At 49.3% G+C, this 14,450-nt stretch overlaps 2 protein-coding genes across 6 annotated transcripts in view; both read left to right on the top strand.

The window, feature by feature from the left end:
* The window catches only part of LOC309520422 (5'-3' exonuclease PLD3-like), a 32,140-nt gene extending 27,529 nt beyond the window's left edge, over nucleotides 1-4,611 (top strand). For all 4 annotated transcript variants that reach the window (XM_082202161.1, XM_082202164.1, XM_082202163.1 and 1 more), the window contains 2 exons: nucleotides 511-610; nucleotides 1,695-4,611. In XM_082202161.1, the coding sequence (XP_082058287.1) occupies nucleotides 511-610; nucleotides 1,695-1,885 (291 nt within the window). In that variant the 3' untranslated portion in view covers nucleotides 1,886-4,611. The remainder of the gene's footprint in view (nucleotides 1-510; nucleotides 611-1,694) is intronic.
* A 1,810-nt stretch (nucleotides 4,612-6,421) lies between these two features.
* POLR2G (RNA polymerase II subunit G) lies at nucleotides 6,422-13,636 on the top strand. 2 transcript variants are annotated; one of them, XM_082202596.1, is made up of 8 exons: nucleotides 6,422-6,588; nucleotides 9,296-9,405; nucleotides 10,656-10,815; nucleotides 11,951-12,001; nucleotides 12,172-12,237; nucleotides 12,455-12,526; nucleotides 12,969-13,002; nucleotides 13,453-13,636. In XM_082202596.1, the coding sequence occupies exons 1-8, from the start codon at nucleotides 6,577-6,579 to the stop codon at nucleotides 13,464-13,466; spliced, it is 519 nt and encodes a 172-aa protein (XP_082058722.1). In that variant the 5' UTR covers nucleotides 6,422-6,576; the 3' UTR covers nucleotides 13,467-13,636. The 2 variants fall into 2 exon arrangements, with proteins under 2 accessions (XP_082058722.1, XP_082058721.1); XM_082202595.1 differs by lacking the exon at nucleotides 6,422-6,588 and adding an exon at nucleotides 6,696-6,725.
* The last annotated feature ends 814 nt before the right edge of the window (nucleotides 13,637-14,450 follow it).

Here is a 14,450-nt window from a genome sequence, read left to right as displayed (position 1 = left end):
GGGTTGTCAGCACCCGGGGCAAGGCAAGTAATTTGTGCCCCCTTACCCGTGGATTTGCGCCCCCTAACCCTAACCCCCAGATGTTGCGCCCGGTGCGGCCGGCCCCCCCCTGCACCCCCCACGCTACGCCACTGCGTCCATGGGCTGGATTTAGAAGGTGATTGGACTGGATCCGGCCCCCGGGCCTTAGTCTGCCTACCCCTGCTCTTGGGCTTAGCCCAACGCTCTAACCTCCACACTAGGTGTGAGGAACCTTTGGCCCTCCAGATGCTGCTGAACTACAACTCCCATCATTCCTGGCAAATTGGCCTTGTTTGCTGGAACTGATGGGCGTTGTAGTTCAGCAGCATCCAGAGGCTCAGAGGGCTCAATGCACCAAACAGGACCCTCCCAATTAGGCCAGTTTGCAAAGAAGTGAACAGGCCTTACCTCTGGCTCCTAGTGGGGTGCAGAACCAGAGGAGGCATCTCCCACTAGTGGTAGCAGTAGGCAACTTTTTTCTCCTTTCAGAAACTCTTTGTCGTTCCCTCGGAGGGAGAGCAGCCACCGATCCCTTATGCGCACGTCAATCACAACAAGTACATGGTGACCGATAGAATCGCCTACATTGGTAAGTAGACCTTGCCTGCATTTTATGGCTCTGTCCCTAACAGTTCCTTGATGGGGCGGCCAGGGCTTCCGCTTAGATGTCCTTTGAAGTCCCTTCCAGCTGTGATGATTCTAAGCTACCACAGTGGTACCTCGGTTTTCAAACGTCTCCGTTGACAAACATTTCGGAAATCGAACAGCGAAAACCCAGAAGTAAATGCTTCCATTTTCGAACGTGCCTCGGAAGTTGAACGGCTTCCACTGTGTGTTTCTCAATTTTCTCAATGAAATTTGCAGACCGCCCTTTGCGCCTCGGTTTTAGAACATTTCAGAACTCAGACAGTCTTCCAGAATGGATTATGTTTGAGAACTGAGATACCACTGTATCTATTTTGCTTTGGGGGCAGGGCAGGGAGGGGCTGGAGAATCTCACCTTAGCGCCACAAAATTCAAAGATGCATTTGGCATAATGTGAAGTTTGATCCTCCTTCTGTGGCATAAACCGGGTTGCTCACCTTGCTCTGCTGTTCTGCCTCTCTGGACTCCCATCCTTTCCTGTCTTTTGCCCTTCTCTGCTTCCCTGAGTAGGAGGAAGTCAAAGGGGCAGTTTTAGAAGGTCCCCTTCCTGGTCAGAGAGTTTAAAGATGCCCATGGTGGCAAACTGTTGCTGTACTTCAAGGCTGTGGAAGCTCAGACCTGTGGACCCCAATGTCCACAGTTATTATGAATTAGATTTATTAGTTACTTCTTCCCAAGGGCCTCCAATCATTACTATTATTGTTGTTTATTAAATTTGTATACCTCCCTATACCCGCAGGTCTCAGGGTGGTTACAACATAAAATCACAATATAAAATCACAAAATACATAATAAAAACAAAAACACAAAAAAACAATAATCATGCCCCCCTAATACATTTCAAAAGGACATTGGATGTCAATCAGCCAAAGGCAACTTGACCCAGCCCACGAATGTCCCCAAAGCCACCTCTTAGCCTGCTTCCTCCCCTTCAGATTTTTCAGCCACCCAAGCGCCCAGGAAGTCCCTAATCTGCTGTGCATTTGTGTGTGTGTGTGTGTCTGTGTGTGTGTTTCCCTCTTTGCCAGGTACCTCCAACTGGTCTGAAGATTACTTCACCCGCACTGCAGGCGTGGGTCTGGTCGTCAACCAGAGTGAGGCCTCTGCAGGAACTCCGGGACAAACCCTGCGCCAGCAGCTGGAGAAAGTGTTTATCCGGGACTGGGACTCTCCCTACGTTCAGCCGCTCAGCAAACACTGGGAATGTTCGAGGAAGTGAGGGCGGAGGGTGACCCACTCCACTCCCTGCCTGGAAACAGGTTCAGGGCTCAGCCTCGCTCTGACCCCTTGACCTGGAAGCACTCCTTTCAACATCCTGCAGTTTAGAAGCTCTTGCCTTGGTGCCCCTGCTCCTGCGCTTGCGTCCCGGAGGAATCTGGCCAGCAGGCGTTGTTGGGGGTGGGGGGAAAGGAAGTTGGACTCTTTGGGTCATCAGTCCGACCCAGAGCGGCTGCTTCTGAAACTCCTAAGCAGCCGCTCATTCTGTTGGCGCAAGTGAGGAACAGCTACAGCTGCTGGGCCACCAGAGCTGGAGCGCTCTTGCGCATGCCTAGGGAACCTGCAGCCTTCCATATGTTGCTTATCTCCCATCAGCCTCAGCACACCCAACTCACTGCAAGGGATGATGGGAGTTGGAGTCCAGTAACATCTCGACAGGTTCCTCACTTGCCCACTGTAGGGTGGGACGAGCTGCAGCTAACAGCAGAAATGTGAACTTAGGGTGGGAGGAGTAGGGCAGGAAGGGGGTTGTAGCTGCCGCCCAGCTCCCTGTTTACACCAAGGATGGGGGAGCCTGCAGTTGCCCACCTCCCATATTGATGGACTTCACCACCCATCATCCCTGACCAATGGGAGTTGGAGTCCAGCAAAACCTGGAGGGCCACCAGTTGGCCACCCTTGCTTTACAGGAGGAATGGGGGGATCTTGGTCCTGGGGGCCAAAAGCAACCGTCTGGACATCCACTCCCCAGGTGGCATTCCCTCCCTGGCCTCCCTGCTCTCAGGCCTTTCCCCCAGGAATTGTGGCTCCACGGTGATAATGCATCTTGCTGGCCTGGGTGGAGGATGGAGAGGCATGTGCCTGGAACACAGCCTAGTTACCGTATTTTTCGCTCTATAAGACGCACCTTTTCCCTCCTAAAAAGTAAGGGGAAATGTGTGTGCGTCTTATGGAGCGAATGCAGGCTGCGCAACCATCCCAGAAGCCAGAACAGCGAGAGGGATCGCTGCGCTCCCTCTCACTGTTCTAGCTTTTGGCTTAGCTGCCCTGAAGAGGCTGCGCAGCTATCCCAGAAGTCATATAGGCTCTGCTCAGTGCTCCCTTTAAATAATATTTTTCTTCTTGCATTCCCCGTCTAAAAACTAGGTGCGTCTTATCGTCGGGTGCATCTTATGGAGCGAAAAATACAGTACAAATATCAGAGGCTGGCCCACTAGGGCAAATGGGGCAACCTCAACTTGCCCTGACCTGCCTGCCTGCCTTCTTACTTACAGCCAGTCCAGGGAACAGCCCTGCCTATCATCTTCCTCCTGTGTAGCCTCAGTGTTGTAGAATTCAGCAGGGAGGAAGACGAGGATGTGACTAAACTGGAATGGTGGGTTCAAGCTGTGACATTGGTCAGGCTTCACTGTTGGGCTCCTTTGCCTTCCACCTCCCCAGTCCCAATGGGCACCAGCCGCCGCTGTGGACAAAGCTAAGAGCCACATCCGTCTCTCCAACCACTTTTTTTACAGCCCCCTTCCATTCACCACTGGCCCGTGGCCCCGAGAAGGCAACGTGTAATGCTGCCCCACCAGCCTGGCTTTACAGAGACGGATGTTTACATTCCAATATTTCTTTTCGTTTGCTTGCTAGCTTGCCAAAGTTTTCCAGTTGCCCAGTTGGCAGAGAATGGCACTGCCTTCTGCCTCGCTCTCCCCTTGCTGCTTGACCTGAACAAGGTCACATCTGTACCCTCCATCTAAAGCAGGCGTAGGCAAACTCGGCCCTCCAGATGTTTTGGGACTACAATTTCCATCATCCCTGACCACTAGTCCTGTTAGCTAGGGGTGATGGGAGTTGTAGTCCCAAAACATCTGGGGGGCTGAGTTTGCCTATGCCTGGTCTTAAAGCATTTTCTTAGTCATGGCTTCCCCCACAGAATCCTGGAAATTGTGGTTTATTAGGTTTCGCTTATCAGCTCTTAGAACACTTTATGAACTACACTTCCCAAGATTCTTTGCGGGAGGCATGCCTGTTAAAGCGGTGTGAGAGTACCCTGGAATGTACTGGAGCATTTGAAATGGGTGTAGATAAGCTCTGAAGGGAGGGGGCTGCTGGGACTCAAGTAAGATGATTCCCGCAGGTGTTTTTATTCTAGGGGCATGGCTGTGTGTATATGTATGTGTGTGCATCTTTTAAAGATATATCTTAGCAGTGCAGCTATGTACAGGTTTGCTAAAGGGATGATGATGTTGCTTTTTTTACGTTGTATATCCCCTATAAGGCAAGAGGATCAGCAGGGAATCGATGCAGGGAAATCAACTAAAAATCAGAAAATGGGTAAATCAGCCAGAAGTCAGATATCAGCTGGAAATAAATGATGAGGCAGGGAAATCAGCTGGAAATTAGAAATCAGTATGACAGGGAAAGGGTCCTCAGGTAGGTTTATTTTGGGGGGAAATTAACTCAGGGAGCATGTTTGAGTCGGGGAGTTATGTGCCTTAAGCTGCAATCTTGTGTATGTCTACTCAGAAGTAAGTCCCACTGAGTTCAATAGAACTCCCATGAAAATTGCTGTGGAATTGCAGCCTAAATGTATATGAGCTTTAAGCAGTGAGTGAGACAGTTCACCCTCTTTGGGGACAGGGAAATGCTTGGGGTTGGGTTGGGTTGGGGCTGGAGTTGCATTCTTAGCAGAATTTATTTTTGATATTACAAGTGTTTTTAATAAAGAAGTCAAATTTTGTTTGTGTCTTTTCACTGACTGCACACCCAACCAGTTTTTAAATTCTCAATATAATCTAAAGAGTGCAAGCCATGCTTCTGGTTCTTTATGGAGTACAAGAAGGCAGGTCTCTGCCCTGAGGAACTTACAGCATAATATGTGAGGCAGAGGTAAGGGACGGAAGTGGAGGCAGGAATAAATAGGGAAGCAGTATGCTGGGTGTGGAGAACATTTGGGCCCTCCAGGCATTGCTGAACTACAGCTCCCATCAGCCCCAGCAAGCGTGGCCAATGGCCAGAGATGATGGGAGCTGTAGTCTAGCAACGTCTGGAGAACCAGAGTTTCTGATACTGTACCTGCTGCCCCGGACTCCTTTGGGAGGAAGGGCAGGGTACAAATGTAATAAATAAATTGCAGTGACCTGTTTATTGAACATTCATCCTGATGCATTTGCAAGGAGGCTAGACATTCTGATTTGCTGACAGAAGGTGGTATAACAACAGGGCACGGGGCGTTTAGGGGATTGTGCTAAAGCTTCATAAAAAAGGTGGGTTTTGAGGAGGAATTTGAAGGAAGTGCTTTGGTCTTTTGCCAGCTGAGATGTATATTGCTAAGACCCACCCTATTCTTGTAGGATTGCAGTTTGTTTTAAACTGTGTTTAACATTTTGTTTTAAATTGTTCTGACCTGTCCTGGGATGGTACGATGAAGGGCGGGTAATAAATTGTATTATTATTATTATTATTATTATTATTATTATTATTATTAATAATACAGGAGGTATCTCATGGGCATTTGGGGAGTTTCAGACATATGGAGAAAAGAGTATTTCCAGATGGTAATAATCTCTGGGTTTGAAATACCTCACAGGGTTGTTGTGAGGATAGAACAGGGAGAGGAGGAAAGCATCTATGCTGTCTTGAGCTTCTTGGAGGAAAAGCAGAATATAGATGTAATAATGAACAGCAATAATATGAAAACAACAGTATGATGACATAGCTTAGTCAGTAGAGCAAGACACTCTAAATCTCAGGGTTTTGCCCCATGTTGGGCAAAATATTATTTCATTGCAAGGGGTTGGATTATATGACCCTCATGGTCCTTTCCGATTCTACAATTCTATGACAAATAAAAGCACACACACAAAATAAAAAGTGAGTAAAAGCAGCTGCTAAAACCAGTTTGTTGCTCATTGTTTCCTGCAAGTTAAAAGCAATCCATTAAAAAAACCAAACTTAAATACACAGCTTCTGGTGACGTGCAGAGAGCCTCCCTCAAAGCACAAGGAAATTACAGGTAGCTCTCATAGGACGCTGCTGAGTCAGATGACTGGTCCATCTAGGTGTTCAGTGTTACAAGCACTGACTGGCAGCAGCCTTCCAGGGTTTCAGACAAGGAATCTCTCCTAGCCCTACATAGAGATGTCAGGATTTGAAGCTGGGACCCTCTGCATGAAAAGCAGGTGCTCTGTCGCTGAGCCATAGCCCGCCACCCCAAGGCAAGAGATGATGGGGACTGTGAGTGGCTACTAACCATACAGTACTGGCTGTGTTCTCCCTCCAGGGTCAGAGGCAGCATATGTCTCTGAATACCAGGCTAGCTGGCCCACTGGCCTGATCCAGCTGTAAGACCCTTCTTATGTTGTAATGTCTAGCAAACGTCTATGGAAAGAGCCGCCGCCGCCCCCCCCTCCCGTACACCTATACACATCCCACTATGAGAGAGCCCTGTGCACCCGCCATGACACTATAGGCACTGGCATCGACCGCTGAGGCGCACGCGCAGATGAGCAACGTTCCCTTCCTCTGTCCCGGCAGCTTCCTGTTTGCTTCGTTAGGCGGCAATGGAATCCTATCGCCGCGCAGCCAATCAGGACGAGGCTGCCTTGCAACATTTAGAACGCGCGGTGCCTCTGCGTTCCTTCCGGTCTCGAAAAGAAAAGAGAGGTGCGGACGGGGCGCTCGCGTGCGCAGGCAGGCACCAGGATGTTTTACCATGTGAGTATTTTTTTTTATTACTGGGGAGTCTGAGGTTTTAGCTCCTTTGCTGCTCGAGTGGTACCCAGGCACCCCACGTGGGACGTGAAAGATGTGGTCGCGGGGGGGGGGGCAAATGAATGATGTGCAACGTCAAGGTGGTATTCTGGCCCTTCCGTCGTCATGTAGTCTTGGAATAACTCAGTCGGTAGAGCAGGAGACTCTTAATCTCAGGGTTGTAGGTTCGAGCCCCACTTGGGCAAAAGATTCCTGCATCGCAGGGGGTTGGACTAGATGACCCCCGTAGTCCCTTTCCCGCTTTCCACTTTTAGGATTCTACGTTTCTGCTGCAATCTGAGGAGTTCTCTCAAATGTCGGTGGCACCCAGTTGGAAGAGGAGGAGATCGTGGACAAGGGAGATCAAACGCAGCGCTGCTACTTGCAGGTGCTATGCAGCCGAGTTCTACTTAGGGTAGACCTGTTGAAATGAATGGCCCTAACCTAGTCTTGTCAGTGGCGTAGCGTGGGTTGTCAGCACCCGGGGCAAGGCAAGTAATTTGCGCCCCCTAACCCGTGGATTTGCGCCCCCTAACCCGTGGATTTGCGCACCCTAACCCCCAGATGTTGCGCCCGGTGCGGCCGGCCCCCCCGCACCCCCCACGCTACGCCACTGAGTCTTGTTCCCGGATTTCAGCAAGTCTGCCCTGAACAGAACCTTGACGACCCCAGAGCAGCCCAGCACTGTTTTGTGACAGTGGGGTTTTTTTTGTTTTTTGAAAATGTATAGGATTTTATTTATTTATTGCAGTTATATCCGACCCCCATCGTTCAGCCCGGACACTGAGGTCCAGCTCTAAGGGCCTTCTGGTGGTTCCCTCACTACAGATGTCAAGAAAATAAACAACCTTTAGAAGACATCTGAAGGCAGCCCTGTTTAGAGAAGTTTTTAATGTTTGATGTTTTATCGCTTATTATTATTATTATGTTGGGAGCCACCCAGAGTGGCTGGGAAGACACAGCCAGATGGGTGAGGTATTATTATTATTATTATTATTTTCCCTGCAGAACAAGGTGGCATACGTGACTCTCCCCCATCTCATTTAATTCCCTTAGGCTGAGAAGCAATGAGGTCCGTGGCCAAGTAGGGATTTAACCCCTGGTCTCCCAGGTAGTGATCCGCCAGTCTAACCACAACACCACTCTAGCTCTCATATCATCCTGGACCATCAGAAACGGCTCTGTCACTCTATTGACTATGATGGCAAATGGAGTCTCCCTTGTCCACAGACATTATACCTCTGAAGCAGTTGCTGTGGACACACATCAGGTGGCAGTTGCATCTGGCTGGTTCCCTGTTGACATCTGGATGCTGGGCTAGAGTCAGATCTTTGGGTGGCCCAGCAGTTCTCTACTGCAATCCTAAACCTGCTTACCTGTTAGTAGACCTCATTGAAAATACTGGGGAAGGGTCACAGCTCAGAGCATTGCATGCAGAAGCGCCCATGCTCAGCCCCTTGGCATCACCAGGTGATGGAGCTTCCTTGAGAAGCCAGTGTAGTGCAGTGGTTAATTGTTGGACCTGGGAGACCTGGGTTCGAATCTCCCCGCTCAGCCATGACACTCACCGTGTGACCTTGGGCCAACCATTGTTTCTCTGCCTACTTTGCAGCAGGGCTGTTGCGGGGATTAAATGAGGGGGAGAACCATGTGCAGCACCGTGAGCCTCTGGGATATGAAAACTGGGACATAACAGGCAGCCAATCAGTAGTAAGGTAAAGGTAAAGGGACCCCTGGCCATTAGGTCCATTCGTGGCCGACTCTGGGGTTGTGGCGCTCATCTCACTTTATTGGCCGAGGGAGCCGGCGTACAGCTTCCGGGTCATGTGGCCAGCATGATTAGGCTGCTTCTGGCAAACCAGAGCAGCGCACGGAAACGCCATTTACCTTCCTGCCGGAGCGGTACCTATTTATCTACTTGCACTTTGATGTGCTTTGAAACTGCTAGGTTGGCAGGAGCAGGGACCGAGCAACGGGAGCTCACCCCGTTGCGGGGATTCGAACTGCCGACCTTCTGATCGGCAAGTCCTAGGCTCTGTGGTTTAACGCACAGCGCCACTCCCGTCCCAGTAGTAAGTTGGTGCTTTTTAAAAAGTAGCCAAGTGTGTTTCTGGAATTAAGCTTGTGACTAGGTGCTGCAATGAGTCCCCATTCTGCAACAGGGCCTTCTCCCTCCACTTGCCTTCCTTTGGCTGTGTAGACCAGCTGTCACAGTGCAGTGGGAATAAGATCTAATGTTTATATCTGCTTAGTGGCTGTTGCACTAATGCAGGGGTCAGCAAACATATCGTGCCTTGGGCCGGTGTCTCCAGTACCAATCGCGTGAAGGGAGCGCGTGCCCATACGCGTGTGCACACGCTATTTCCGGCGCATTTCCGGGTCGGAGGAGCATCGGAAATAGCTTGCGCGCATGTGCACGGGCCTCTGACCCGGATGTGCACCGGAAATAACGATTGCACATGTGCACAACACTTGCGCATGCACACAAGCTATTTCCGGTGCTCCTCCAACCCTGCAGTGCAGTGCCGGTAAGAGAGGGCGGCGGCAGCGGGCGGCAGGGGTCGCCATGGGCCGGATAAACGAGTCCCTTGGGCCTTATCCTGCCCATGGGCCTTAGTTTGGGGACCTCTGCACTAATGTCTCCGCTGCTCCACACCTGTTTTGCCTACAGATCTCATTGGAACACGAAATCCTGCTGCACCCTCGTTACTTTGGGCCCAACCTTCTCAACACTGTTAAGCAGAAGCTCTTTACCGAGGTGGAGGGGACCTGCACGGGCAAGTAAGTGAAAGAGCAGATTGGGATCCTCTTTCCCCATGATGCTTGACGGTGTAGATCAGCAATGGCCTAGATGAGCGCCAATAAAGCACTGCACATTTAAACCAGTGTCACCCCTGGTTTTCCCTCCAAAAATCTAGCTTAAATCAGATCTTTATGTGGAACAATGAGGACTGATATCTTACTTCGTTTTTAGGTGAAGGTTCATAAGTCAGTGGGCGAGCATTTTGGCAGTTGTAAGGTTCTGGAGACGAGGACTCTGCTCCAGAAATAGTAATGGGTCTTTGACCCCCCCCCCCACAACCCCACATTATTGCACCACTGCCCCCTGAGAAGCAGGACTGGATTTCTGTAATGCGCTCTACACCGGGCTACCTTTGAAGGTACTCGGAAACTATAACTAATCCAGAATGCGGCCGCTAGACTAGCGACTGGGAATGGCCACTGGGACCATATAACACTGGTCCTAAAGGATCATCATAGGCTCCCAGTGCTTTTCCAAGCACAATTCAAAGTGTTGGTGCTCACCTTTAAAACCCTAAACGGCCTTGGCCCAGTATACCTGAAGGAGCATCTCCACCCCCATCATTCTGTCCGGACACTGAGGCCCAGCTCCGAGGGCCTTCTCGGTGGTGGCGCCTGCCCTGTGGAACACCCTCCCATCAGACGTCAAGGAAATAAACAACTATCTGACTTTTAGAGGACATATGAAGGCAACCCCGTTTAGGAAAGTTTTTAATGTTTGACCTTTTATCGTGTTTTTAATATTCTGTTGGGTGGGGTATAAATATTATTGTTATTGTTAATAATAATAGCAGCAGCCTGAGCCAGGATTAACTTGTGCAACTGTGACCAACAGCTTTAAAAATAAATAAATCAGATGCCTAAAAGCAAAGGGATGGAAAAAGTTAACTTACTTACTCCACCCCCATCACTTAGCACTGAGGTCCAGCTCTGAGGGCCTTCTGGCGGTTCCCTCACTGCGAGAAGTGGAAGTTACAGGGAACCAGGCAGCGGGCCTTTTCGGTAGTGGCACCTGCCCTATGGAACGCCCTCCCATCAGATGTCAAGGGAATAAACAACTATTTGACTTTTAGAGGACATCTGAAGGCAGCCCTGTATTGGGAAGTTTTAATGTTTTATCATATTTTTAATATTCTGTTGGGAGCTGCCCAGAGTGGTTGGGGAAGCCCAGTCAGGTGGGTGGCATATAAATAATAAAATGATTGTTAATTATTTCTCCTCCTACCCAGATATGGTTTTGTAATCGCTGTCACTACCATTGACAACATTGGGGCGGGTGTGATTCAGCCTGGGCGCGGCTTTGTCCTTTACCCGGTCAAGTACAAGGCCATCGTCTTCCGGCCTTTCAAGGGCGAAGTGGTGGATGCTGTTGTGACTCAGGTGAACAAGGTGAGGTGAAATGTCTTGGGCAACATCCGCACCATACATTTAAAGCGCTATAGCACCACTTTATACAGTCGTGGCTTTCCCCACAGGTACCTGGGAAATGGAATTTGTTAAAGGTGCTGAGAGCTGAGAGTTTTTAGGAGGCCTTTATTATCCTCACAGAGTTCCCAGAGTAGTTTAGCAATCATTGATAATAATAATAATTTGTGCTGGTCCCGAGGGTTAACCGTGCAGCGAGGTCCGAGTCCAGTCCGAGGTCGAGGGTGCGGTATGGAGGCTGTCCGTCAAGGCTGAAGCAGGGTCCAAGACAGGGAGTCAGGTGAGGTCAGGAACTCTGGCAGAAGAACAGGACAGGGTTCAAGCAGGAACAGGCTACCAACAATGTTGCTCCCGCAACCTGGGACTGGGGCTGGCTGGCTTTTATCTGCCCCGAGGCAAAGGGCGGCCCCGGTCCACAGGTGACTCGCCTCTCCTGGCCTGGAGGCGAGCACTCCTCCTGCGGGAACTTAGTTCCCTCCGCCTCTCTGCCCTGAGCCTCTGCAGCTCAGGAGAGGCTGGAGGGTTACCGGACCCAGAGGCAACCTCAGTTTCCTCTGACAGGGCTGAGAGTGGAGCACCTGCAGGCAATGGGTCCTCCATCACCTCAGGAGCCAGAGCGGACTCAGCTGGTGCCTGCACCTGAGGATCCAGCACAGGTGAGGACCCTTCAGGCTCATGCCCCAGCCCCGGCTCAGCTGGTTCTGGAGGTGGGGAATCGTGTGCAGGCTGGGATTCCTCAGGTTGAGCCTCTGAGTCCGAATCCCAGCCATCACATTATTATTATTATTATTATTATTATTATTATTATTATTATTATTATTATCAATCCTCATTCCCAGAGAATTCTGGGAACTGTATCTGTGAGGGGAAAATGGCCGCCTAACAACTCTCTGCACCCTTGACAAACCACAACTCCCAGGATTCTTTGGGGGGAAGCCATGCTGGTTAAGAAGAAGTCCTTTTGCACTGGAGGGTCCCTCTGACTCGCTTTGCCAACGTCTGTCCCAAAGTCCTGGCCTGCCGTTCCTTGTGCGAATGCCGACATACTTTCAAGATGGGGGTTGCCTGAAAATGATGTTCTTTGTTGTTCTCTCACCAGGTCGGACTCTTCACTGAAATTGGGCCCATGTCTTGCTTCATTTCGCGACATGTAAGTGCCCTAGGCTTGGCGGGGGGATGAGGGGCAATGTCTCAGCGGCTTCCAGAAGGGCTGTGAAGGTGTCAGAGAATGCTGTCCATCCTCTACCACAGAACTATCATCCCACCTTCCCTTTCGCCTCCCCTTCAGCTGCTCATATCCCCTCTTAATTCTCTTTGCAGTCCATTCCCTCTGAAATGGAGTTTGACCCCAACTCCAATCCTCCGTGCTACAAAACTGTAGATGAGGTAAGTCATCCTCTCCTTCGAACCAGTTCAGAGAGTGGCTTTGCCTACCATCTTCCTCCTCCACAGTCTCTCTGTTGAGGATGGGAGCAAAACTAGCATTTGTTGGCTTTGGCGCCACCTACTGACTGGCTCCCTGCCCTCTGCCCTACCATTCCCCAGTGGGCACCAGCCAGCCATTGAGCACAGCCCTTCGCTATCTCTTTTCCCCCCATCGCAGGATATTGTCATCCAGCAAGACGATGAGATCAGGCTGAAGATTGTGGGTACCCGTGTGGACAAAAACGATATCGTGAGTTGTAAGAGTATTTATTTGCACCCTGACTTTTTCGACCAAATGATTTTTGAAAGCAGCTTACAGGTAACAATACAAAACAATAATACAAAACAATAACAGCAGTTCACACACGGACACCCACCACCCTCCTGGCTCAGAGGCAGTGTGGAGTAGCGGTTAGAGAGCTGGACTGGGACCTGGGTTCAAATCCTCACTGGGCCATGGAGCTCCCCTTGGGCTAGTCACTGCCTCTCAGCCTCGCCTCGCCTACCTCTCAGGGCTGTTGTGAGGAGAGCATGAAGAGGAGGGAAAGAGTGTATTCCATTTTGATTGATATTTTTAACAGATACTCTTTGTTGATTTTATTCTTATATGTTCTATACCGCCTCGGTATAGTTTTATGAAAGTGTGAGTTATAAGTAAATGAAGAATAATGTTTTAAAAAATTATTTCGCAGTTTGCTATTGGGTCCCTCATGGATGATTACCTTGGTAAGTTTCCGACTTTTCCCAGCATGGTGGATTGCAAAAGCTGCTGTTTTAAAAATAATTGAATTATTGGGGGGGGGGGACTTTAAAAGGGGAAGGGGGAGCTTGAACGATCACTAAGGGTTAAAATATAGCCAGGCCGTGTGATGGGATTATCTTACCACTACAGAAGTGGGGGGCCTATTTCAGCTTGGGGGGCCACATTCCCTCTGGGTAATTTTCTGGGGGCTTCATTGCCTGCAGCGGGTGGGGTGGGAGGCGAAAGTGGGTGGAGCAATGGGTGTGAATTTCACTTTATGGCAGGCTAGTTTCTGAGCGCATGCCCACCCACACCCTCGGGTGACTTGTGCTTCTTTTGGACATCATGCAGGTTCAAACCACAATGGGAGTTCACTGCAGTTGCACTTTGGGGTCGATGGGCTCATATCTCACCCTCCTGCTTTTTCCCCACAGGCCTTGTTAGCTGAAGTAACCCGTCCCTTGGCTCTGTGCGGAAGATCCTGACCTGTGGCTTCTAGGAGTTGTATTTACAACACACGAACGCCATTTATCCAGGACTGCCGGCAGCTGGGTGACGAAGGCTGGACGGATATGACCCCCTCCCTTCTCATTAAAGGGTTTCTTGTTCTGTGTTCAAGTCTGCCTCCTCCGTGTTTTTTCCTTCCTCTTCCCTGCCCACCCCCTCCAACCTCCTTTTGCTCCCATCCTTTCCACGTGGGGTGGGGCAGGATAGGAACACAGGAAACTGCTTCACCCTGAGCCAGACCATTGAGGCCACCTAACTCCATACTGCCTACACTGACCGGCAGCCGGTCACTAGGGTTTCAAGCAGGGAGTCTTTCCCTTTTTATTTTTTAATTCATCTTTATTGATTTAAAATATCATCTTACATACACCTTACAAATAATGACAGCAAAATTAAACACAAAAATATCAAAGAAAGAAATACTGTAAATAAGGATAAAAAGCAAAGAAGAGTTAACAATAAGAGATTGACACTGACATCCTGTCTTTTCTAATCAAGTCTTCTGAAAGAAACTTCCACTCATTCTCATTGCACTTTTTCTATTGTCTTAATTTTATCGCACAGTTTGTTTTATAACTTTTCCTGTCTATTTTCCTAGTATATTTACTCCATTTGTTTATTTTTGTTTACCATCATTACTACTACAAAATTTCTTTTCCTAAGTTATTTCTACAATCATGAATTCTTAAAATCCTGCCAATGTTTTTTTACCACCTTACATTTCCACCACATACGATAAAAAGTACCTTCTGTTTCTTTACATTTCCAACAATTTTTTGTTCTTGTTCTGTACATTTTTGCGAATTAAACCGGGGTTAAGTACCCCTGGTACATCATTTCCATGCAATTTTATTTCAATAAAGTACATGCTGTAAATTTCAGATCTGTCTTCCAAAACCTTTCCAATCTATCATTTGTAATGGGG

The sequence above is a fragment of the Podarcis vaucheri genome (genome assembly GCF_965113315.1).
Source record: "Podarcis vaucheri genome assembly, chromosome: 16".
Classification (NCBI taxonomy): Eukaryota; Metazoa; Chordata; class Lepidosauria; order Squamata; family Lacertidae; genus Podarcis; species Podarcis vaucheri.
The sequence above is the reverse complement of the archived record's forward strand: the minus strand, read 5'-3'. Positions and strand labels throughout refer to the sequence as shown.

Coding starts and splice junctions, on each gene's coding strand:
- POLR2G (XM_082202595.1), top strand. Junction 10,816..11,950: donor TTGTGACTCAGGTGAACAAG/GTGAGGTGAAAT, acceptor TTCTCTCACCAG/GTCGGACTCTTCACTGAAAT. Junction 12,002..12,171: donor CTTGCTTCATTTCGCGACAT/GTAAGTGCCCTA, acceptor TTCTCTTTGCAG/TCCATTCCCTCTGAAATGGA.